This window comes from Prorops nasuta, unplaced genomic scaffold (assembly GCF_024137725.1).
Source record: "Prorops nasuta isolate Cenicafe-Biocafe unplaced genomic scaffold, Cenicafe_Pnas_1.2 PNAS00008, whole genome shotgun sequence".
In the NCBI taxonomy this organism is placed as follows: domain Eukaryota; kingdom Metazoa; phylum Arthropoda; class Insecta; order Hymenoptera; family Bethylidae; genus Prorops; species Prorops nasuta.
In genome coordinates, this window is record NW_027116805.1 from 6,873,315 (window position 1) to 6,894,675 (window position 21,361).

At 31.7% G+C, this 21,361-nt stretch overlaps 2 protein-coding genes and 4 long non-coding RNA genes across 10 annotated transcripts in view; 3 read left to right on the forward strand and 3 right to left on the reverse strand.

The window, feature by feature from the left end:
* Slip1 (SLo interacting protein 1) overlaps window positions 1-16,473 on the forward strand; it is a 117,004-nt gene extending 100,531 nt beyond the window's left edge. Inside the window, exons 1-8 of one of the 2 annotated variants that reach the window (XM_066729993.1) lie at window positions 11,338-11,466; window positions 11,828-12,223; window positions 13,107-13,277; window positions 13,391-13,489; window positions 13,566-13,601; window positions 13,816-14,041; window positions 14,157-15,136; window positions 15,412-16,473. In XM_066729993.1, coding sequence (XP_066586090.1) covers window positions 11,464-11,466; window positions 11,828-12,223; window positions 13,107-13,277; window positions 13,391-13,489; window positions 13,566-13,601; window positions 13,816-14,041; window positions 14,157-15,136; window positions 15,412-15,750 — 2,250 coding nt within the window. In that variant the 5' untranslated portion in view covers window positions 11,338-11,463 and the 3' untranslated portion in view covers window positions 15,751-16,473. Of the gene's footprint in view, window positions 1-11,337; window positions 11,467-11,827; window positions 12,224-13,106; window positions 13,278-13,390; window positions 13,490-13,565; window positions 13,602-13,815; window positions 14,042-14,156; window positions 15,137-15,411 lie in introns of those variants that run through there. The other variant, XM_066729992.1, reaches the window with a different exon arrangement.
* On the forward strand, window positions 1,127-1,703 carry LOC136775541 (uncharacterized). Its single transcript, XR_010822946.1, has 2 exons — window positions 1,127-1,318; window positions 1,478-1,703. It is a non-coding gene; the product is annotated as an uncharacterized lncRNA (long non-coding RNA).
* LOC136775496 (uncharacterized) lies at window positions 3,878-4,762 on the forward strand. Its single transcript, XR_010822939.1, has 3 exons — window positions 3,878-4,072; window positions 4,163-4,332; window positions 4,507-4,762. It is a non-coding gene; the product is annotated as an uncharacterized lncRNA (long non-coding RNA).
* LOC136775494 (uncharacterized) lies at window positions 4,423-6,172 on the reverse strand. Of its 2 annotated transcripts, XR_010822938.1 has the most exons (3): window positions 5,887-6,137; window positions 4,758-5,786; window positions 4,423-4,618 (listed from the first exon to the last, which is right to left on the reverse strand). It is a non-coding gene; the product is annotated as an uncharacterized lncRNA (long non-coding RNA). The 2 variants fall into 2 exon arrangements; XR_010822937.1 differs by lacking the exon at window positions 4,423-4,618 and having other exon boundaries at window positions 5,456-5,786; window positions 5,887-6,172.
* On the reverse strand, window positions 7,587-8,174 carry LOC136775654 (uncharacterized). Its single transcript, XR_010822972.1, has 2 exons — window positions 7,956-8,174; window positions 7,587-7,800 (listed from the first exon to the last, which is right to left on the reverse strand). It is a non-coding gene; the product is annotated as an uncharacterized lncRNA (long non-coding RNA).
* Window positions 16,474-16,831: 358 nt separating the features above from the next.
* On the reverse strand, window positions 16,832-21,361 carry Ipo9 (Importin 9). Of its 3 annotated transcripts, none has more exons than XM_066730191.1 (13): window positions 21,256-21,361; window positions 20,719-21,097; window positions 20,414-20,647; window positions 19,971-20,340; window positions 19,643-19,893; window positions 19,308-19,560; window positions 18,903-19,219; window positions 18,614-18,833; window positions 18,267-18,538; window positions 17,713-18,121; window positions 17,341-17,489; window positions 17,220-17,283; window positions 16,832-17,143 (listed from the first exon to the last, which is right to left on the reverse strand). In XM_066730191.1, exons 2-13 carry the CDS (start codon window positions 21,052-21,054, stop codon window positions 16,935-16,937), a joined length of 3,084 nt encoding a protein of 1,027 aa, XP_066586288.1. In that variant the 5' UTR covers window positions 21,055-21,097; window positions 21,256-21,361; the 3' UTR covers window positions 16,832-16,934. The 3 variants fall into 3 exon arrangements, with proteins under 3 accessions (XP_066586288.1, XP_066586287.1, XP_066586289.1); XM_066730190.1 differs by having other exon boundaries at window positions 17,220-17,286; XM_066730192.1 differs by lacking the exons at window positions 16,832-17,143; window positions 17,220-17,283 and having other exon boundaries at window positions 17,405-17,517.

The window sequence follows — 21,361 nt, forward strand, 5'->3', positions numbered from 1 at the left end:
GCAAGAAATTTTAAATTCATGTACAGAATATCCTAAACTCTCAACAATGTAATATATCTCCTTATTCAATATAATTAAAAAAATATTAACTCACGAATTTGTGGTACTTTTATAAATCTATTGCATGACTGTATTGGTTTTACCTTGTGAAGTGATGTAAAAGACAAATGAAGATCACCTATTTTTAGTGGAAACTCATATTTTATTGCATATTTTCGTAGCTTATCTCCAGAGCTTTCCAAGCCTCAATTTTAATTTTTTTATTTATAATCCAGTTTTTTATACAATATTTCCTTTATAACTATCACGTAGTTAAGGGTTCGGCTGAAGTAGTGTCTGTGACAATTATGAGAACACTTATACATATAATCGCTCACCTACGTAAACTTTTACATTTAATTATCTAGTGACGTAAATGACTGAATAAAATTTAAAAGAAAAAAAGGGCTTTGGAAAGCTCTTCAAATAAAATTTAAGAATATACAATCAAAATAAAGAACTTCATAAAAAAAATGAAGGAAATCGTCGTTTTTTCTGGTACGCCCCTCAAGATCAAGACTATATAACTATACTACAGGTTATTATAAATAACACAAAATATATATTAATTGGTTGATTTCTTAATGTGCTGGGTAGGAATATATTCTATTTATAACAGTATTGTAGAACATCCTCATTATTGTACGCAAATAATATTAATGGAAAATTTGTTTAAAACAAAGAAACTGTTTACTAACGATTTTAACTTAAAGGAAAATAATTATTTTCATTTCATAAATTATAAATATTGATTAAAACTTTTGTTTCCGGATTTTCTTTATTTACCAAATAAAAATGTTTTAGAATAATTATTAGTTAAAATCATAATAAAGAATTTAAATCTACAAACTAACTGTTCTATACTAATAAATTGTTGTCCTTCGAATGTTCATATCTTATGATGAAATGTTATTTACGTAACTCGAAAGTCACAAATTTTATAAATAAAACTTCATTTTACAATTAATCGGTTGATAGGAGAATCGAGGATTTAAAGATTTTAATGACTATAATAAAATGAATTTAATGATTTTTGGGACTATTTCTAGAGATAAGCTTTTTATAAAATACCTAAAATTTACAAAGACGTTCACTGTATTCTGCATTTTCGAGAAATTCGGAATTAAAGTAATAATTTCTTGGATAGAAATTCCAATCAATAACAATGAAGCTGACAACGATTTTGTTAATTGTGACTGTGATCGCTATGGTGGCTGTTAGTGTAAGCGCAGAAGAAGAAAAGTCCAAAGAAGGAGGCTTCTGGACAAAAATGAAAAATGTAAGCATTTTTAGTTGTAAAAATCTGGAAAACCTGAAACCAAAACCTCCTTCGTGATTTATTAGTAGATTACAAAAACTAAATATTTAAATTTAAGCAACACGAACTGTTGTTAAAGGTTATTTAGTCCATCAATTAACAGCTGTTTTTTTTTCTTAGGCGGGGAAGGAATTTTTTAACAAATTCAAAGGCAAAGCAAAAGAGTGGCTTCAAAAAGGAAGTAAATGGCTTAGTGAAAAAGCAGACAAAATTAAAACAACGTAAATATGTTTGAGATATTTACCCCAATTATCTATATTTTCTGAGTTTATATTTTATATTACATGTGTACATTTAACATTCACTGTATAGTATGATATTAATAAAAAATAGTTTTACAATTAAAGTTTATGTAAGCTTTTAGAAACAAGAAAACTGTGCGTCAAATAGATATTCGATATTGTTAAATATTAATTACGTAAGTAAAACGTTATAAATATTGTTAATGAGACTAAATTACAGAATTAATTAAATTTGTCTTTATCGCAAGTATATATTTTTATTTCTCTTAACAACCAATAAATACTCGTCTTCAAAATCTAATATTATGTACAATGCGAATAGTTTCAAAGAGTTCTGGAGTGTAAAGTCTCTCAGTGGATTTTTCAAACTATTATATCTTAAAAAAATCGTCACTTTTGGGCTGTAAATGTGTGGCTAACTTCAATGTCATATCAATAAACTACACGATTAATTTTATCATTTTCTTTTTATCTCATTAGCAAATTTTTTACAACTTCTTTGGTCAGATAAACTCATACTTTCTCCTTGCAAACTCATATAGTTTGTCAATAGTTTTTTACTTTTTACGACAAGAAAATATGGAGTTTCAGGGATCATTATAGCGTTAATAAATAAAACAATTCATTGTTTCCTCTATAAAATTTTTTATTCACTTATCCAATTAGTGGTTTAATATAAAATATCAAATCTTCTCTTTTTTCCTCCTACATTACCGCTCCCCCTAAGAATATTATTCACTCTGATGAAATTTCCTTTCGGTATTTTTTTCTTATGAAGCTGAAAATAAAAACATACTTAATTGATTAACTAATAGACTGTACTATACCAGTTTATATATTATTGTAATTCAAGTACTGAATTATTGCCTACGATAAATCGTTAATAAATAATTTTCATTTAGTTCTTTAAGTTCTTTCGATAAACTTGCTTACTTTTCTACTTTTCTTCCCATGTTTTTTATGTTTTCCAGCGTATACGCTAACAACCAACATAGTGAGCACAGTCACGAGCAACAAAATTGTAGTCAGCTTCATTTTTGTGATTGGTGCTCTTTCAAAAAATTCATACTTTAATGCCAAATCACTGGAAAATCCAGTAGGCAATGTACACCTTTGTAATCCTTAGCTATTTTATAGAAAGCTTATCTCTCCAACGATAGTTTCAAAACCAATAAATATTGTTATTGCTACCATATAAATCAATAAATCATCGATTCTCCTATTCACCGATTAATTGTTAAGTATATAATATTTTTATGAATTGCTACTTTTCAGTTTCGTTAATGATACTTAACACTCTACTGCTTTTTTTACACATACATATATAGAAAACATCGTATCCTTAACAGTTTTTTTATATTCCAGTTTCATTCTTTAAATTTATTTATTGACGCTTATTTAATCAATTTTTTAAGACCATATAAAAATGGAATGCAAAAAATAATTCGTGAAAGTGAAACTAGAATATAAAAACATCAATATTAAAAGGATTTTGCAAATATAAATTATTAGGCAGTAAAGAAAATTAATTATAAAATAATTACAATTGACAAGGAAAAGTTTAATACTTTTTTGCATGATACTTTTTGGATCTAATAAACTGAAAAGATATTCAGACAATTTACACGCAAAAAATGACAACCTTTTACAATATTTACGCAGACAAATTAATTGCTGCGCTCAGACTCTGTAGCTAGTTAAAATAAATACCCTGTAGTATATTTATCAATGTCACACAAAACATAAAAAGTCAATTTTCAAACAAATTGACAATTTGTGTTTTCATCCCTCATCAAAAACTCACATTCAGTTTATTCAGTTTTACGCTCTAATAATTCTAATTTCTAAATAATAATTTTTAATATTAAAAAATGCTATTTATATTATTTAAACATTCATAAGACACTGAAATAACCTTTCAAATGAAACGAAGCAGACTTTTAAATTTCTTCACACGAGTGATGTTTACAAATTTTAAAGTTGGATCTATTTTCACTTTAGTGAAGCCATACTTACGACTGGTAGAGTATTTTCATCGATCAATTGCACATTCAACATTATTCAAGGAATATTTTCTCATGAATTTATAAATAAATATTTGCTCCAAATAAAGCAAACTATCTTTGACTCAATAAGATTTATTTGCATATATGGTAAAATTGAAAAATTTGCGAAGTGTATAATTTCAGAAGACTTTTTTATTATTTTCTTGATAAAATATAAAACGTTTGATGCGTCACGATATTTTTTTAATACATTTAATAAAAAGTTTTATATTATTCCCATACGTACAAATAAGATATGGACACGTCTATATCTAGTTTTATGTATATACTTGCCGTCGAGACACTCTACCGTGTCTCTTGATGCAGTCAAACCATTAATACATAGCAATAAAGGATATATCAGTATTAAGTTTAATTTATTATTACAACAGCTCTAAAGGATGGAAAATGAAGTAAAAAATTATAAGGTAAAAAAAATATTGCATGGATAATAATATATATGAGAAAGATGAACACAATAGAAAGTTTGAAAAATTCACTAAACAATTTTATTACAGAAATATCATGGAATTATATAGAAATATTGCAAATTTTGAACATTTGCGTACGTTTCTCTGTGCTATTATTATTATGCAGCAATGTAGGCATATAAAAAATAGCGAGACCTATGACGTTAAAGTAAGCTAAAACATGGAGTTTACCAATCGCATGGCAAGATCTATCGATTGTAAGAAAGGGGCAGGAAATGTCTACATAATTTCTCCCTAAATTATGATTTTGAACGAAATAACAAAGACTACTAGCAAAATGTTATATTTTCTTTCAAAAATTTATTAGACCAATAACTATTAATTATAAATTTGATGGTATTTCATATTTGAACAGAGCGAATCGTTTTCAGGCATCTATGCATTCAACTTCGGATTTTCGAGTTTTTCGAGTTTTTCGAGTTTTTCGAGTTTTTCGAGATTGAGTTTTTGGAGTTTGATTTCAGCTCAGGTTTTCTTACGAGCCTATATACAAAAAAAGTAATTAATTTATAATCTCAAAGAACCTTAACTGAAGTTAAGATTCTTGAAATTAAAATATTCATTTATTGTCTACTGATTAAATTATTATTGCATTTGTTTTCTTCATTTTTCAAGTTCTTACAAGAAACCTGGTGATTGTTGTTTTACGTTCATTCCGGTTTTTACTGTGGCTTTCAGCATATACACTAATGGCCATCATGACGACTACAATCAAAATCAAAAAAATTGTCGACAGCTTCATTTTTTATTTATTGCTTCTCTTTTTGAAAATTATTGCTGTAATGCTAAGTCTCTGGAAAATCTAGTAAGAAATGTGCATTTCTTTAATCCCCAGTTGTTTTTATACAAGGACTTTATCTCTCCAGCGAGATACTTCCAAAACCAATAAAATTTGTTATCACTACCACACAAGTTTTTAAAGTCTTTAACCAACTATTTGTAGAGTCCAGCTTTTTTTTTGTAGAATTTGCGACTTTTCAGTTAAGTAAGTATAATATTTAACTTAAATTATGTACATTTACAGAAAAGTTTTATTACTTTTTTACATAATTCTCTCTTTAAACTCTAAATAAAAAATGTTTACGGAAAAATCACATGTAAAAATATTTTAATTCTTATAACAATTACGGAGATACACAGTTATATAGTTTAGTTTGATTTATACCGTTTAATTACGCGACTTCGACTTACGTAAATAATATCCAAACATAAATGATATACACAAAAGCCACACACATTTCAGGTTTCCACAAGCTCACATAACTGTTTATGGTATACTTTTTTTAATAAAATTGATTCGACAAATATTATATTCGCATATATGATAAAGTTGTATCTTTTTCTGTTTTATTTTATTCGCAAATTTTTCATGACATCCATAGTCATATAAGCTCCTTCTTCTATGTAGTAAAATTATATCATTTGTATATCAAGATTTTCTGACCCTCTACGATAAGAAAATACAGCTACAGGAGTCAAGATAAAATTAGTAAATATAAAGTATTCATCGTTTTCTTTAAAAAATGTATTAAACCACCTTTCAATTAGTAAATTTAATATTTCATATTTGAACGTCGATTCAATTTGAGGAAACAGCTTATCATTTATCAAACTCATTAAAGTCGAATACGGTTCCAACCGGTTTGTGAAGCTGAAAACAATAAAAGCACAATGAATTAATAATTATTGTCTACAGACAATCGTAAATGAGTTTTCTGCATTGTTTTTGCAAATTCTCAGAACAAACTTACTATTTTTATTTCAGGGTCCGCCCACGTTTTTCTACGCTTTCAATGTACACTACTGACCAACATAACGACTGTAGTCAGAATCAACAGAATCGCTATCAGCTTCATTTCGTAACTACTTCTCTTTTTTAAATTATTACTTTAATGCAGAATTCTTTAGAAATTCACTTAACAATATAAGTTATTTTTCATTCTCACTTGTTTTTATACAAAAGTTATCACTCTACCGAGATACTTTCAAAACAAATAAACCTTGTAATTGCTACCACGAAAATTTTTAAAGCCTCGATTTCCTTATTAACCAACTATTTGTAAAGTCTAGTTTTTTGTAGAATTTGCGAGTTTTCAGTTAAGTAGGTAATATTTAATTAAAAATATATACATTTAGAAAAGTTTTAATACTTTTTTGCATAATGACTTCTTTGATCTAAATAAAAATGGCTTGCGAGAAAATGGTCTTCAAAAAAATTAAACCTATAACAGTCACGAAGACATAATTTTATTTATATCGTCCAATTTCTACAGTGATTTGAGATAAATATATTGAATATATATACTATAACTATATAATTTATAAAAATAAATTTGATTTTGATAAAAGTTATCAAGTCGTGTAATTATCCCTTACACAAAAACTCAGGTTTCGTTACGCAACCTTGCACGTAGGCCTGCGACGCAGTATTTCTTTTGTCTATACTCCCCCTCCCCCCCAACCTCCGGCTAGGCTATCACCTCCATTAACATTTATATACAATCAGTAATTTTATAATGTAGACCATTACAAGCAATTACTTCAAGTCAATTACTTGTGTCTCATAAGCATGTTAATTAAATACAAATCCTCTGACTTACTTGTAATTTTGCAAATACATATTTACCAAAAAAATAATGTAAAATATCTTTGACTTCAACAGTCTTTTTATACATAACAAAAAAGAAATAAAAAATGTCTATAATCAAATCGGTAAGAATTTATGAAATGGAAATTTTTTACTTTTATATATAAAATTTACCATTAAAAGTAACACAAATTTTAAATAGGGCGATTATTTTCAAAAAATTCTTTTTTCATTTTCATTTATTTATTTATTGTTGTTTTCTTTAATTCGGACATTTTCCTAAGAAAGGCTGCGCTGCACACGTGCATCTATTGCCGCAAGAAAAATCGTAATGACACATATTTCAATTGCTAGAGCTACGACGTCAAATCATTTTGTGGTATTTGTAATGATTTATGAATTTCAATTTTTTGTTTCATGCTTATACACATACGCAAACTATAATTGTCACTCAAATCCATAAATTATTACATAAACAGAAGAAAACCATTTGACACTTTCTAACAGTTAAAATCAGGGGCAATGGACGTAAGTATTATGCAGCTGGCCTTATTCAATTAATATAATTTATTTTATTATGCTATGTACTATTTATTAAATTATTAATATTGAATTAACGTTATTCGAGCATTGAGATTTTTTTAAGCTCTTATATTTAAAAACGATTATATCAAGGAAAAACTAACTTTTTATTCTAAAAATCTCAGATCTTGGTTAAATAAAAGTTTTGCAAAGTCCAATTTTTATATTGTTAGTATTTGCTTAGATTTGTGAATTTTTATTTACCTAAATATTATCCAACAGTATAGTTTGTATACTACAGAAGCACAAGTTTCTTAATTCTAAAAATTTTGTGGTAAAGCATTTTTTTTCTTCAATTTTTTATTAATATTTACTATTATATACAATGAATGTTATGTTTATATATAGTATATCACAAAAAAGTGTAGATACATGAGAAGTTTCTAGAACACTTTTATAATTAAACACCATTCGCTTTTTTGTCAAGCCACTCACTTCCTTTTTTAAGCCAATCTCTTCCTTTAATCAAAGCTTTTTTATAATATTCCTTTCCAAGCTGAAAAAAAAATTAATTGATGAACTAAACAAACCTTATAATCGGTTAATATTACCGAAATTTAAATGTTTAATTATTGAACTATGCTATATAATAAATCGTCAATGAGATTCTTGTACCAAATTTTCCAGACTTTTTTCCAAAATATTGCTTACCGCCTTTATTTGTGCCATAATAGTTTCATCCTTTTTGTTATCTTCTGCGTTTACACTAACGGCTAGTATAGTGATTACAGCCACAACCAACAGAATCGTTGTCAGCTTCATTTTTTTGATGCTGTTTTCCAAAATGTTTACTTCAATGTCGAATTCCTGGAAAATCCAGTAGGTAATCAACTATTCTTTAACCTTCGGTTGTTTTTATAGAGCGCTTATCTGTCCAGTGGTAGTTCCAAAAATCAATAAAACTTATTATGGCTGTGCCTTGAAAATCTTTAAATCCTCGATTCTCCTATTAACCAGTTAATTATCAAATTTATTTTTATTTATCAAATTTGCGACTTCAAGTTACGTATATAAAATTTAATCATAAAACATATACACACGAAGGAAGGTTTTCATGTTTCTAACAACTGAAGATTTTATGTACTCAAAAAAATTTTGAAAAAAATAATAAATATTGTTTTGTGTTCTATTTATTTAATTCAAAATAAAAATGTTCTAAAATCAGTAATAATAATTTAAATTATATTTACGCAATAATAGCTTTAAAAAATCTCACTTTAACCTCAAGTTTGTGAGCAAAGACATCAAATGCCAGTAAACAAGAAAATAGGATTTTACAGCAAGAATAGAGATTATTTTTGACCCGTTTCTTGGAATTATTTGTTGCATACTTCTTCCTTACGAAAAAACTTATTTTTCTAGTTTTCTAGTTTTTCTTTAATATTAAAAATTATCGAGATATCTTGAAGTATTAAAAAATGCTATTTTAAAATAATAAATATAGTGGCGTCTTCCCAGATTTAATGGAAAAGCATTACAATAATGTTTAATATGTCCATTAATTAGAATATTAATTAATGTAATAATTTCCTTCGATTTGAAACGGGCATTTATAAAGGAAATAAATATTTAAAATGTGTATTACTAATTTTTGCTTATTTAAAAGGTAAAAAATAAAATATATTATTTCAATCTATTATTTTAAAATAGACGCGAATATTGTGATATGTTTCATATAAATATATAAATAAAAAATAAGAGCGAAATGCCTATAAAAATAAAGATAACAGTTTATGAAGCAAAATGCACCACATTTTGAATTTTTAGCAGCGGTAATATCAATTTTTAAATAATTTTTACAAAATATTAACAATAAATTCTTTAAAGTCCAGAATTTTTAGTTATAGTTCCAATATAATATTATCCTAATCACTATTTTTTAACTAAAATGGTTTAATATACAGATTATATAATTTCACAATGTTTGTGAAATAAACTATAAATTCTGCAAAAGAATTAAACACTAACTGTATATGAATAGTTAAAATATTTCAGTATTTTCCAAAACACATTACTTTTTATAATTCTATCTTTCCTTCCTACACTCTATTATAACTTTAACTTAAATATGATAGATTATTAAATTTTTTTGCCAATCTATAAATTAGAATAATCAACAAACCAAGTGAGACTTGACAAAACGTGTTTTTCATGGTATGGGAAAGCTGAAACTTTTTAACGAAAGCAAAATAATCTTTGTAAAATGCGGTGGGAGAGGGGGGGGGGGGAAGGCATCTGTTTATTAATTGCAACCGAAGTGAGAGTGTATGCTTGCAATAGAGAAATTTGGTGAATTATCGACGTTCCTATCGGTCAGCGAGTGAGACGAGTATGGGACGTTCGTAAACGGTGATTGGTCGAATTGATTCGGCGGTCGAATTCCAGGCATAACGCTCTCTGTCACCGACATTGTTCCCGCGGATGCCTGGACCACCGTCTACCCAAACACTCCACAAATCCTCTCTTCCTCGCTCTCTGATGCTCACACATACAAACATGCACACATATACGACTGCATCACCCAATCATCATACCTCAATTCCTTCTTACACACACATACGTACACGTGTGCATGTATAAACCGCATTACCAAATCACCCCCCCCCCCTACAAACCACCCTACTACTCATACCGACGATAAAATAATTTTCTCTATGCAAACAATTTTACTATCGCAATCTTAACGTTACGAAGAATGTCATCAGCATATCTTAATAACAGTAATTAATTTTTGATCAAGTAAGAATTTATCGTACAATTAAATTCAACAGTTTTCATTAATTAATTTAGTTAAGTAATTGAGAGACATTGTTGTGGCTCGAGAAGTAACAACCACTTGACCCCTGACATCCCCTACTTCACTTTCAACTATCGAGCAAACATGAAGCTATAGTACCAAATGCCCAGCAATAATGCATTTACTAATATTGTCTGCCTCATCGAGTTCATAATTTTTTTATGTTTTACTTGTTAACAAAATACCGTCAATTCAATGTGAAATTTCGAATGGACGAATTCCAATCAAGCTACACATGTACGTATCTAATTATAATGTAGCTTCAAATCTGAAACCGATATTACATTTAATTGATGCTGCAACGTTGATCAAAGTAGAAGCGGTCCCATAATTATTATTCGCCAAAAGGCTGGTTCGTTGGCGAAAGTAAACTTTGCAGTCTGAAAATTTGCGTTTGAAAATTGGAAAAGTCGAGCGAGGTTTGAGTGTCGAGGAGGGAGGGGGAGGGGGACAAAAAGAAGCATGGGGCGGAGGGGGAAGGGTGGTTAAAAACTTTACACGTGGTTTCGCTCGAAAAGCAATGGGAGTTTTTTTTCCTCTCATTTCCGTTTCAAGAAAAGCAAATGCAGGAATTTCGGGGGCGAAGCGTCGGCCGTAATCTCGCGCGCAGCTTTGAAGTCGAAGGCAAACAAATTTTGGGATTTCGGGCTAATGTAAACGAAGCCCCGTAATGCGACGCGTGAATACCTCCGCGTCATTCTCCCCACCTCGAATCAGTTAGAAAAAGCTCACCTGAATTCCACAGAATTTCCGCTTTGCTCTCGATTAAAACCATTCCTTTTTGGCTAAAAATAAAACGATATAAGCCTATTTTATTATCTTCGAGATATATGTATACAGGGTGTCACTTAAAGTATGTTACATTTTGGTAGAATACGTTTCCTTGGGAAAAAATAACAAGTTTTAAAAGAATGCATTTTTTCGATTCGAGCTTTTATTTGCGAGTTATTCCTATGTAAAGTTGGATGCGCGCGCAACTTTTGTACTGGCTCTTCTATCTTAAATGTACATCTGAAGAGAAACAAATTTTTTAAAACTTTTTATAGCTTTCTATGAACTTGTAATCTCCAAATCAAGAGAAATCTTGTATTAAAAATAACTTCTTTACTTTAGGAAAATTTCGTGTTGTAAATTGAAATCACCAAGGTAAAAGTACCAGCAGAAAATTTATCAACGACTGCGGATAATGGAATCTCATCGGTTTTCTGAATGAATGGGAATTTGAGTGACGAAGATTTTCAGTGTAACGGGAGGAATGTTCGTTTTTCAGTCTTTTCAGGATGACAGCGATGAAGAATGGGAAATATTCGAAGGAGATGGCTAAGGATGCAGGAGTGGGGGGAATGTGAAGGCTGCTACTAAATGGTATTAAAAAAGTCCCTCCTTGATATCAGACGCGCCTTTCTTTACCACCTCCGTGTACCACCTTAAAAAATCAATCAATTATATTGCAAGAATAAGTAATGAATTCTTAAAAAAATATTAAGATTCAATAATTATTCCACTAATGTCAATAAACAAAACAATGTAAAAAAAATCCACGTAAAACAATATACTTTATAAAATAATTGCATAAGCATCAACTAATGCAAGTAAATGAATTTAGTGGGATTAAAGAGTGACCCCTCCCTCCTCTTTTCTTCAGGGTATTGGACGTGATTGAAATGTGGATGGCGAGTGTACGAATGTCTGCTAACAAGGGGTAACTTTGGCTTTTTGTTCTCAGGTGAACGGGCAGGATGTATCGAATTCCAGTCACGAAGACGCCGTGCGATGTTTTCAATCAGCGCAAGAACCGATCATCGTGGAGGTCTTGCGTAGGCAGCCAGCTTCCCAGACTGTCCGGACGGCTCGGACGCCAACGACAACTCCGCCCCCACCACCCCCGCCTCCGTCATCGATCACGGATCCAGGCAGAAAAATTAACGAGGACAGAATATCCTGCGAGGAAACCACAACAGTCAAGGAGGAAACCACCGGGAACTTCTCCGTCTCCACTGCGGTCCAAACCGACTGGGCCGGCCTAATCGAGGAGGAGGAACTCCTACCGGAAGTAACCGGAAACGAGGACCAAGCCAACGACAGCTTCGACGACTTTCTGGCTCACGATATTGGTTTCGAGGTATTTTTCACTCGATTTCTATTTCCACCTTGCCTTTCTATTTTTCAAGTTCTTTACTTTTCTTGAATTCTGGTTTTTCGATTTTCTCTATTTTTCTTCACTTTATCTCATTTCCGGTTAAGAACAGCGAAAGTGGCTCGAAAAGCTGCAACGACGACGAGTCGATTGGAAGAATCTTGTGAATTTAATTATCACGGTTGATAAGTAGCAAAATGAAATTTTTGCTACGTTAATTTGCTGGAATAAGCCGGTGGAAATAATGCTATGACAGAAGGTGGACGGGGAGGGGGAGCAGAGCCTTTTATTGGCATTAATGTCGCGGCTTGGCTCATTTAAAGCTATAATTAAATTCCTCTTTCCCTCGTCAAATGGACAACGTATCATTAACGTAACAATGATGTTCCAATGTAATCTACAGTATATTCCTTCTCATCCATCAACAATAATAATAATTATTATTATGCATTATCACTATAATTACAGAATCAATGACATATACTTTAATTTCATCTAATCAGATTTGTCCATTTAAATTAATAAAACTCGTTTAATTTTATTTAGAGTCTCGTATCTTTATGTCGAAGAAGCACATTTTATCTGAATTTTATTCAATTTAAATCCCATAATATAAATTATTTGAAAATTAAACAGTAGAATTGATTTTTAGTCTGTACGAGAGAGAGAGAAATTAAAAACAAAATGCAGTAATAGCATTTTTTTAATTAATAAATAAATCAATTGTAACGATCTGGTTTTAATGAGATTTTAATTGAAGTCTGTCGGATCTGGAGTAATCAACTTTTAATTAAATTTAAGTAATGCAATATTCTATTTAGTGAAAAAAGATGCTGAACGGGTTTTATGAGGATTTGTTGTTTTGCAGGAAGTGACGTTGCGTAAAAGCGAGAGCGCCGAGAAACTAGGACTGACAGTCTGTTATAGTTCCGGTTCCGGTAGCGAGGATGCTGATACGGAAGTCTATATATCGGAAATAGTTCCTGAAAGTGTGGCAGCTCGTGATGGTCGACTCAGGGAGGGAGACCAGATTCTACAAGTAAATATCTTCCCCTTCTTCCTCTCTTTTTTATATAAAAATGCGTAAAAATTATAAATTTCTAAAATCTTTCCTGTATGATATCTCGTATTGAAGATTAATTAAAATTTCAGGTAAACGGAAAAGATGTGGCTAACAAAGAACAGACGGAAAATCTATTTGCAGAAACAAAAAATGCTGTTACCATTCTTGTCAGTCGATGCTTATATCCGGTAATTTTTATAAAAATTATAATTTATAAATAATGATACAAATAAAAGACTGGAGAATAATGATTATATTTTTTAGGATGACGAGTATGACGATAGACGCACGTACCATCAGGTAATTATTATTTATTCATCTTAATTAATTTATGTATAGTAAATAATAAAATAAATAGTAATTATGGAGCTGGAGATATATGCAAGGTTTCCACGTCAAAAATTTCCAGCTGATTATTTTCGAATGTAGCATCCAATATCCCCCTCAAAATCATAAAACTTTTGTAGAACCAAGAAAAAAATAAACGAAATTAACACAATTCCATATTTTACAGGGAACTCCACCACTGTCGCCAGAAAGTACACCAGCTTACCAGAACAGTATGATCGAACAATTAATCAGACAGCAACAGCAGCAAACGGACGAACGTACCAAAGAAACGGAAGCGAACGGTTCAACTCTGAAAGCTCCACCACCAGTTCCATCGCACACCACTCAGCAAAGGCCCCCAAGCACCACTTCGTCTTCCACGTGTTCCTCCCAAAACTCTCAAAAATCAGGTAGATCTATCAAACGTAATTAGCTTAAAAAATAATTTGTTGAATGGAAAATAATCATAAAATTAATCTTTTAATTGCAAGAACAAATTAACACGATAAACTTGATACAAAACAGGTAAAAGTGCTACGTCACCAGCCCACCACTCAGAAGAAAGAAAAACTTGGATCCAGGACAACGCGAAGGAATGCACGAAAAAAATGGAAAATCTGTCGATTCGCAATCAGCAAGCAGGACCAGCCAAGGTGAAACTAGCCGAAGCTTATTCGAGTCACGTGTGGAGTGACACGGAGCACATTTACGAGACGATTCCAGAATCTGACAGCGAGCCAATTTATTCCTCTCCATACGAGCACCAAAATTGGAACCAGACGAGTCCTGGACAGAACAATCAGAACCAGACTCAGCCAAGCCAAACGAAGCTCTGGCAGTCTTCGTCGAAGAGCAACAGTTCTGGCGAGGAAAAGGACAGCTCCAGTGCTTACAACACTGGGGAATCTTGCCATAGCAACCCTTTGACCTTGGAGCTTCACCAAGGTGAGAGAGAGCACCACAAGAGCACGTTGATCCTCTGCCAGCCAAAGACACCAACTTCGTCCAGTAAGCCAGCCTGTAACTGTCCTGCGATGACGTCATCGGTAGCCAAAAATAAAAATCATCAAACTGCCAAAAAGACCCTGCATCATCACAGGGACAGACCTGAGAATCTTCCAGCTGATACCATGTACACGAATGTGGAAAACCTCCATCAGACTATGTTGCTTCAGCAACAGTTGTTCAAGCAGGCACTCAACAGGAAGAACGTCACGACTAAAGAACCAACAGCAAGGAAGTCCAAGAGCCATGGGAATTTTCAAGCACCCAACCTTACCCAGTACCAATTTGTTGGTAGTCAGCAAGTCTGTACTTCGACTTGGATACCACCTGAGGATAAGTGCGAAGTCCAAATGGAGTGGAAAGTGAAGAGGAGGGCTGATGGAACCAGATACATTGCTAGGAGGCCTGTAAGGAACAGAATATTGAGGAATAGGGCTATGAAGATCTCAGAGGAACGTGCTGGTCACACCACTGAAGATGATACTATGTCAGAAATGAAGGTGAATTATTAAAGCTTTGAATATAACATCCCTTAGCTAGTCTACTTTCTCTAGATGAGGGAGCTGGAGCATTGGGTCGTTTAAAGGGGGATTGGGGAACTCCAGAATTCTTAAAAATTTTTTTTAGTATGAATGTGCGGTGCATATACGTTCACATTCATTAATTTTTTTTATAAAAAAATATTCAGTTATGAATTTTTAACAATTAAAATATGTTCTTCGTATTAAAAGTTATATTTTTTAGTATTTAATAAAATATTTGCTTTTTATTAAAGGTTGGCAGATATTGGAACAAAGAGGACCGGAAACGCCAATTGGAAAGAGCCAAGGAGAGAAAACAACGCCAGCAAGAGTTGATACAGCAACAGCAGCAACAACAATTGCAACTGCAGCAGACCAATGATATCCTGATATGCGACCATATAGATGAAAAATTGACGAAAAAGCCAGTCAATATTGTGGAGCTTAGCCACAAAAAAATGGCCAGGAAAAAGGCCACTTTGGATGATTTCACAACGGTGCAAGAAATGTTGGTTCATGGGAACAGAGTAGGAAACAATGGCCCTGGCAGTGGTGGAAAATTAATGGGACTTTTATCAGTCACGACAGTATAAATTCGATACTCCAATCGAGGAAGATTGAACGTGCGAGCCAGATTTTTATTGAAAGTGTATATATATATTTGTTTATAAAAAAAAATAATACCGTAATATACGTTAATCATTTTCAAGAAATGATGAGAAAGATTAAATGAAACAAATTATGAGCTTGTAGATATGTATAGCAAATTGCCATATATATTCGTACTATTTTTACTTTGTGTAAGAGAAATTGTGTATTTCGAGGACCAGAATATCTTTACATTTTAGTTACCTTGATGATGAAAGACTGACGAGTATTGATTCTAAATGCCAATCATGCTTTGAAGCACCAGAGCCTTTTAGCTAGAAAGAGAAATCAGCAGCTGATATATTGCCAATTTACATTAAAAGCTTATCTGATTTTTGTAAGTTTTAAATGTATGCTTGAAAATTTGTATATATTTATTGGACAAAATTTTAACTGAAAGCAGCTATTGTACAATTTAAGTCATATAGACTGTACTGAATAGTTAATGATCTTTTAGAATAAAAGGAGCTCTATTTGTTTGAACTGTATATTCAATTATGTGATGAATTCTAGAAAACAGTAGATATATCATATTAAAGTAGAAAGTTATGCCAACAATTTAGAATACATGGGAGTCTGTTGTATTCTAATGTTGTATTATTTAAAGCGAGCTGTCTTTTGTATGTAGGTGCATAATTTTAAATATGTGTAATGTACATATGAACTGAATAAAGTGTAATGTATTAATATATAATGTACTGGATATATTTTAATATTTTATGCAGAAACTAGCAGAATATTTATAATAAGCTACAATTTATACATTGACCCATTTGCGTCATTTTAAAAAGTAAAAAATTTTTTGAATTTTGTTTCTACTTTTTCAATACATTGATGCTAATATGGTACAATATGGTAAAATACGATAAATACAAATATTCTTATTTTAACTTTTGGCAGGAGAGTAGCAAAATAAAGCTAATTTAGTTTAGCATCTCGATATCTTTTATGTCAAATATTTCTAAAAATAGGAAGGATAATCATCTTTTGATACTGTGTGGTACGTTTCTATAAGGACAGAATTAATACAATTAGAATTATTTTAAGCATCTTTATGAGACATATCAAAATATAAAGAATTATAATTTATTACAAAGTACAGAGTTCTCTCTTCAGGAAATTCACTCGCTCATGACTGCATATACGTAACGTTAATGTTTAAGCGATTAAGAGCTTTTCGCTCTAGAAGATTCAAATTCTGAACATACGCAGGGAAGCAGTGGTGAGTTGAAAAGTTAACAAGGAAATCTCGCAAATACTGGCCAATATTTAAATGGTAAATGGAATCTTGCAGAAGGTCCGGATCATCTTCATCATCCTCTTCTTCCTCTCCCTCGACTAACAAAATAAAGATTAATAATTTAATAAAAATAGTTAGTTTTTTAAAAAATCAAATAAAAAGAAAAATAATTACATCGAAGAGAAGTATTTCCTACATCGATTAACGTTTCATCGTCTTCTTCATCTTCATCAGATTCCTGCTTTAATATTTAATAATTAGTATAAGCTACTGATAATCAACTCTTTATACTCACATCAGATTCTTGTACTGCATTTTCTGCTTCTATATAATTAGAGAAGTCATTGATAATCAATTTAAAAATCTTGACAAGTACTGATACCATGGTCCACTGATAAGGCTGCAATTCAGCTTTGCTTCTGGTTTTCACGCCATCATCGTTTCCTACATATTCTTGAATTTTAATCATACGCTGCTTGGGAACAAACATTTTACAGACAATTTTCTGTAAATATCTACATTTTTACCCGAGATAAAAACCTTTCTTTATAATTTCTTTAATTATTTTTCAAACAAACGATTTCATAGGTTCGAAAGCAAGTTACAAATTCATTAATAAAGAGATTGCTCGAGTTTTTACTAATAATAAGGAGAACATGATACAAACCTGAATAAATTTCGTCTCCTTTGACTATAATATCTTTTAATCTGGCATCATCTTGGGTTACACCATACTCTAATATTTTACAAAGAGCAACAATTGAAACTTTCCTATCATATCTGCCAAAGAACATATGCTGTCTGCTGACCCATTCAGACAAAACAAACGCCAGTGCGCTTTCCCCCGTGGGTCCAGGAACAGTCGACAAGAAATTCAAAACTGCATCAAATTCCGTATTGATAAGATGAGCATATATCATAACTAAACTTTGCATAACTGTTAAAGTTCCTGCTCTCTGCATTTTACTAAGGACAGCCTTCAACAACAAATCCAAATTCTCGCCCAGGCTACTTCCTGCCTTTCTTACCAACGTAGTAAATAATTTTCCAACAAAGGTGGCTGTAAACTCACTAGCCTACACAAAATGTATACAAAATTAATAGTTGTTAGTTTTTAATATATTACGCCAACCCTTAAATAATGTAGCATTTTTCAATTACATAAAATAAAATTGAGTTTATACCAGATCCGAAAAACAAGAAAAATGATTTACTAATTACTTGTGGATTTAGAAGCTGCAGCAAAATTTGCAAAATAAATTGCAGTCCTGTGCGACCTTCGTTATCTCTATATTGAATGACCTGTCGAGGAGCTACAGAAAGGTAAGTTCGTATCACTTCACCCCCATTTTGTAATGTGTTATTGTCTTCCGAATTTAGAACGCAATGGCAAACAGCTGGAAAAGCTGTGTCGATTAAACAACTATTCAATGGCCTAGGGGAGTATTTAATAAGACTTTGTAAAATGTCTAATGCTGTTCCACGTGCTCCTTCTGAAAAAATAACTTTTAATTTAAAAAATTGTTTGAAAACCATATACATAAATTCATTCATAATTAACATTTTACCATCTTCCGACTTAACCATAGGGGACACAGCCATCATACTGGTGAGTGTTGGTATTAAACGAGCTTGCAACGGTCCAATGCAATCCGGATTTTGCGTTAATTCCTTAAAAATAAGTTGGCACAAACCGTAAATTGTAGGATCACTGTTATATTTTAAAAATACAGCTATTGTCAGAGGACATATTTTATGTTCTTCAGATGCAGTAAAAGCTTTATCCAGCTGGAAGTTTAAAATATCCATTAATAAAAAATATATATATTTAACGAATTAATGGTGATCAATAATTACCGGAAGTAACACTTGAAAAGTCTCCATGACTACTGCCAACACTTCTGGACTCGCTTGAGTGGTTAAATTGAACAATCCCTCAAATATATTTCGTAAATGTGACTTAATAACGTTACTAATCGTGTTATTGCTTGAATTGGCCGCTCCGCAAAGCCAATAAATTGCTCTGACAGCACTGATGCGTATACAAGTTGGTTGATTCTCTTGTAAACCATTCACAGTGGCCTCTAAAAATGAGGGGATCATTTCTTGTGGTATCAACTGTGCATATTTTGCACCACAGCATAAACATCGGCCCAGGAGCAACGGCGGAGCCCCTGAAAAATCCTCAAGTAATTCAATCGAACAAATGATTTACTGCTCTCCTAGTTGTAACATATTCCTTCATATAGACAAATAAGTTACCTGAGTCATTCAAGGTAGAGAAGACAACGGTACTTATAAATCTGATAATATCAAACTGCAGAATATCAGCTTTCTGTTTTTCAATAATTGTGTCCTTAGTGATACTCAAGGCTAATATGGTTGCTTCGCGTATTTTCCAATTTTCATTGCTGTTTTCACTAAGAGACTGTAATCTATTTGTTTCTTCAATGTGACGAGATACCACTTGACAGAGCATACTAATAGCCCTATCCAAGGAATAATTCATCAGTCCCTGCATTGGAATTTCGCTATATTAAGACAATATAGAACTTCAAAACTGTTTGCATTATTTATAAATATTGCAATATATTCACATTGAGTAGTTCTTGGGCAGATACTCTAACATTATAGGCAAATGAACCTTCTTCTTCTTCCTCCACAAATTCATTTGGATTAATTGTCCATAATTCAATCTGCTCCTCTGTGATTTGCATAAATATTATTAAATAGTACATCAAATCTTGCATTATGTTATCTACAAGGCTGGAGAATTTTTTATATTCAATAATACATTCTACAAATTCAAATATAGCAATAATTAAGTTATTGAAATTAATAATTTCTCCTAAAAAAAAAAAAGAAAATTAAATGTTTTTTAAAAGTTTAAATTATTTGTTATACTGTTTATTTTATTATTATCACCATCAGTATCCACTTCTTTGTCCTCTAGGTCCCCACTACCATTTACTGTTTGTTCTTGATATATTTTTGCACTTTCTACCAAAGTTTCCCACACAGGTGGCAACATCTCTGGTAAATAATTTGACATAACATTTGGTTTGCTTGTAAGAAGGCAATTTATAGCTTTTATAATATCTGTTTTCAATCCACTGTCACTAATGGGACCATTAGGAACCCGCAAATAATAGACAAATTTTTCACAAAACATTGGAATGAATGATTTCAAAAACATATCTGTGAATCCCTTGTGATATAGTCCCATAGCAACTGCATGTTTAATAATTATTGTGAAAATTTCTACTGCACGACCTCGGGTTCTAATTGAATATTGCTGTAAATTATAAAGAATATTAATAAGTATTACAAACGATAACAACAAAATTTAATGAATACTGTTAACTTACATTTTCATTTTGGAATATTCTAAACATTTCTTGTAGTATAACTGGACCTATATTAGACAACTGGGTATCAGTCAGATCCCCTGTAAACTCAGTTAATACTCGCATTGCTCCATGTACAGCACACTCATTATCTCCGCTTAAACAGTTGACCAATATATCAAACAGGCCTGGCCAATTTTCAGGCCAATCCCAGTGGGCTATGGCTGAAATGGCATAGGCAACAGACGTACGAACCTAAGAAAAATTCATTTAATAAATAGAATATAAAATATCTTATTTATGAATTCAATTAATTTCTTCTATACCTTACTAATAGGCTCATTTAACCCATGAGGCAATAACTCTTTGATCCTTTCCTTAGTGGCAGGCTTTAACTCAGGAGGACAAAACTTTTCAGCTACCGAACTCCAGTGTGTTTGAACATACTGTTTTAATAGAACTGATGCCAATTGTCTAATTGACAAATGACCATTAGGATCAATTACAAATTCTGTTAAATGAATCCCAAATTCCTCTGTAACCTCAAGAGCCTGAATTCTCTGCTCTGCAGCCTGTCGCGTTTCACGATGGGGTGAAAGAATTCCAGTCAGAGTCTCGTATAAAGCCTCCTTTAGGGAGCCTTGCACGTCTCCCACACTCATATTTTTATGGCAATTTTATCCTCATGAGTTTTATCTGCAAGTTCTACAAAATTTGTAGGTTAGAGCTCACCGAATGAAAAGTTTCTCGTGTTACAGTTATTGAGTTATTATAAGAAAAAGTAATAAATGTGTGGAAATTAATTTCTGTAAAAATAAATCGCCTTCTCTTTGAGAACCAATTTTAAATTTCGGCTTACTTACTTGAATCGCCCAGTAAACTACTTAAAAGTGCGGGAAATCAAGTAAATTTTACAACGGAGCTTTCATTTTCAACGTGAAGTTCCGGTACAAAAACCGTCTGCTTTTA

Coding starts and splice junctions, on each gene's coding strand:
- Ipo9 (XM_066730190.1), bottom strand. CDS start 21,054: ATGAGTGTGGGAGACGTGCAAGGCTCCCTAAAGGAGGCTTTATACGAG. Junction 18,122..18,266: donor TGCAGCTTCTAAATCCACAA/GTAATTAGTAAA, acceptor CATTTTGTGTAG/GCTAGTGAGTTTACAGCCAC. Junction 17,287..17,340: donor ATGCAGTACAAGAATCTGAT/GTGAGTATAAAG, acceptor TAAATATTAAAG/CAGGAATCTGATGAAGATGA.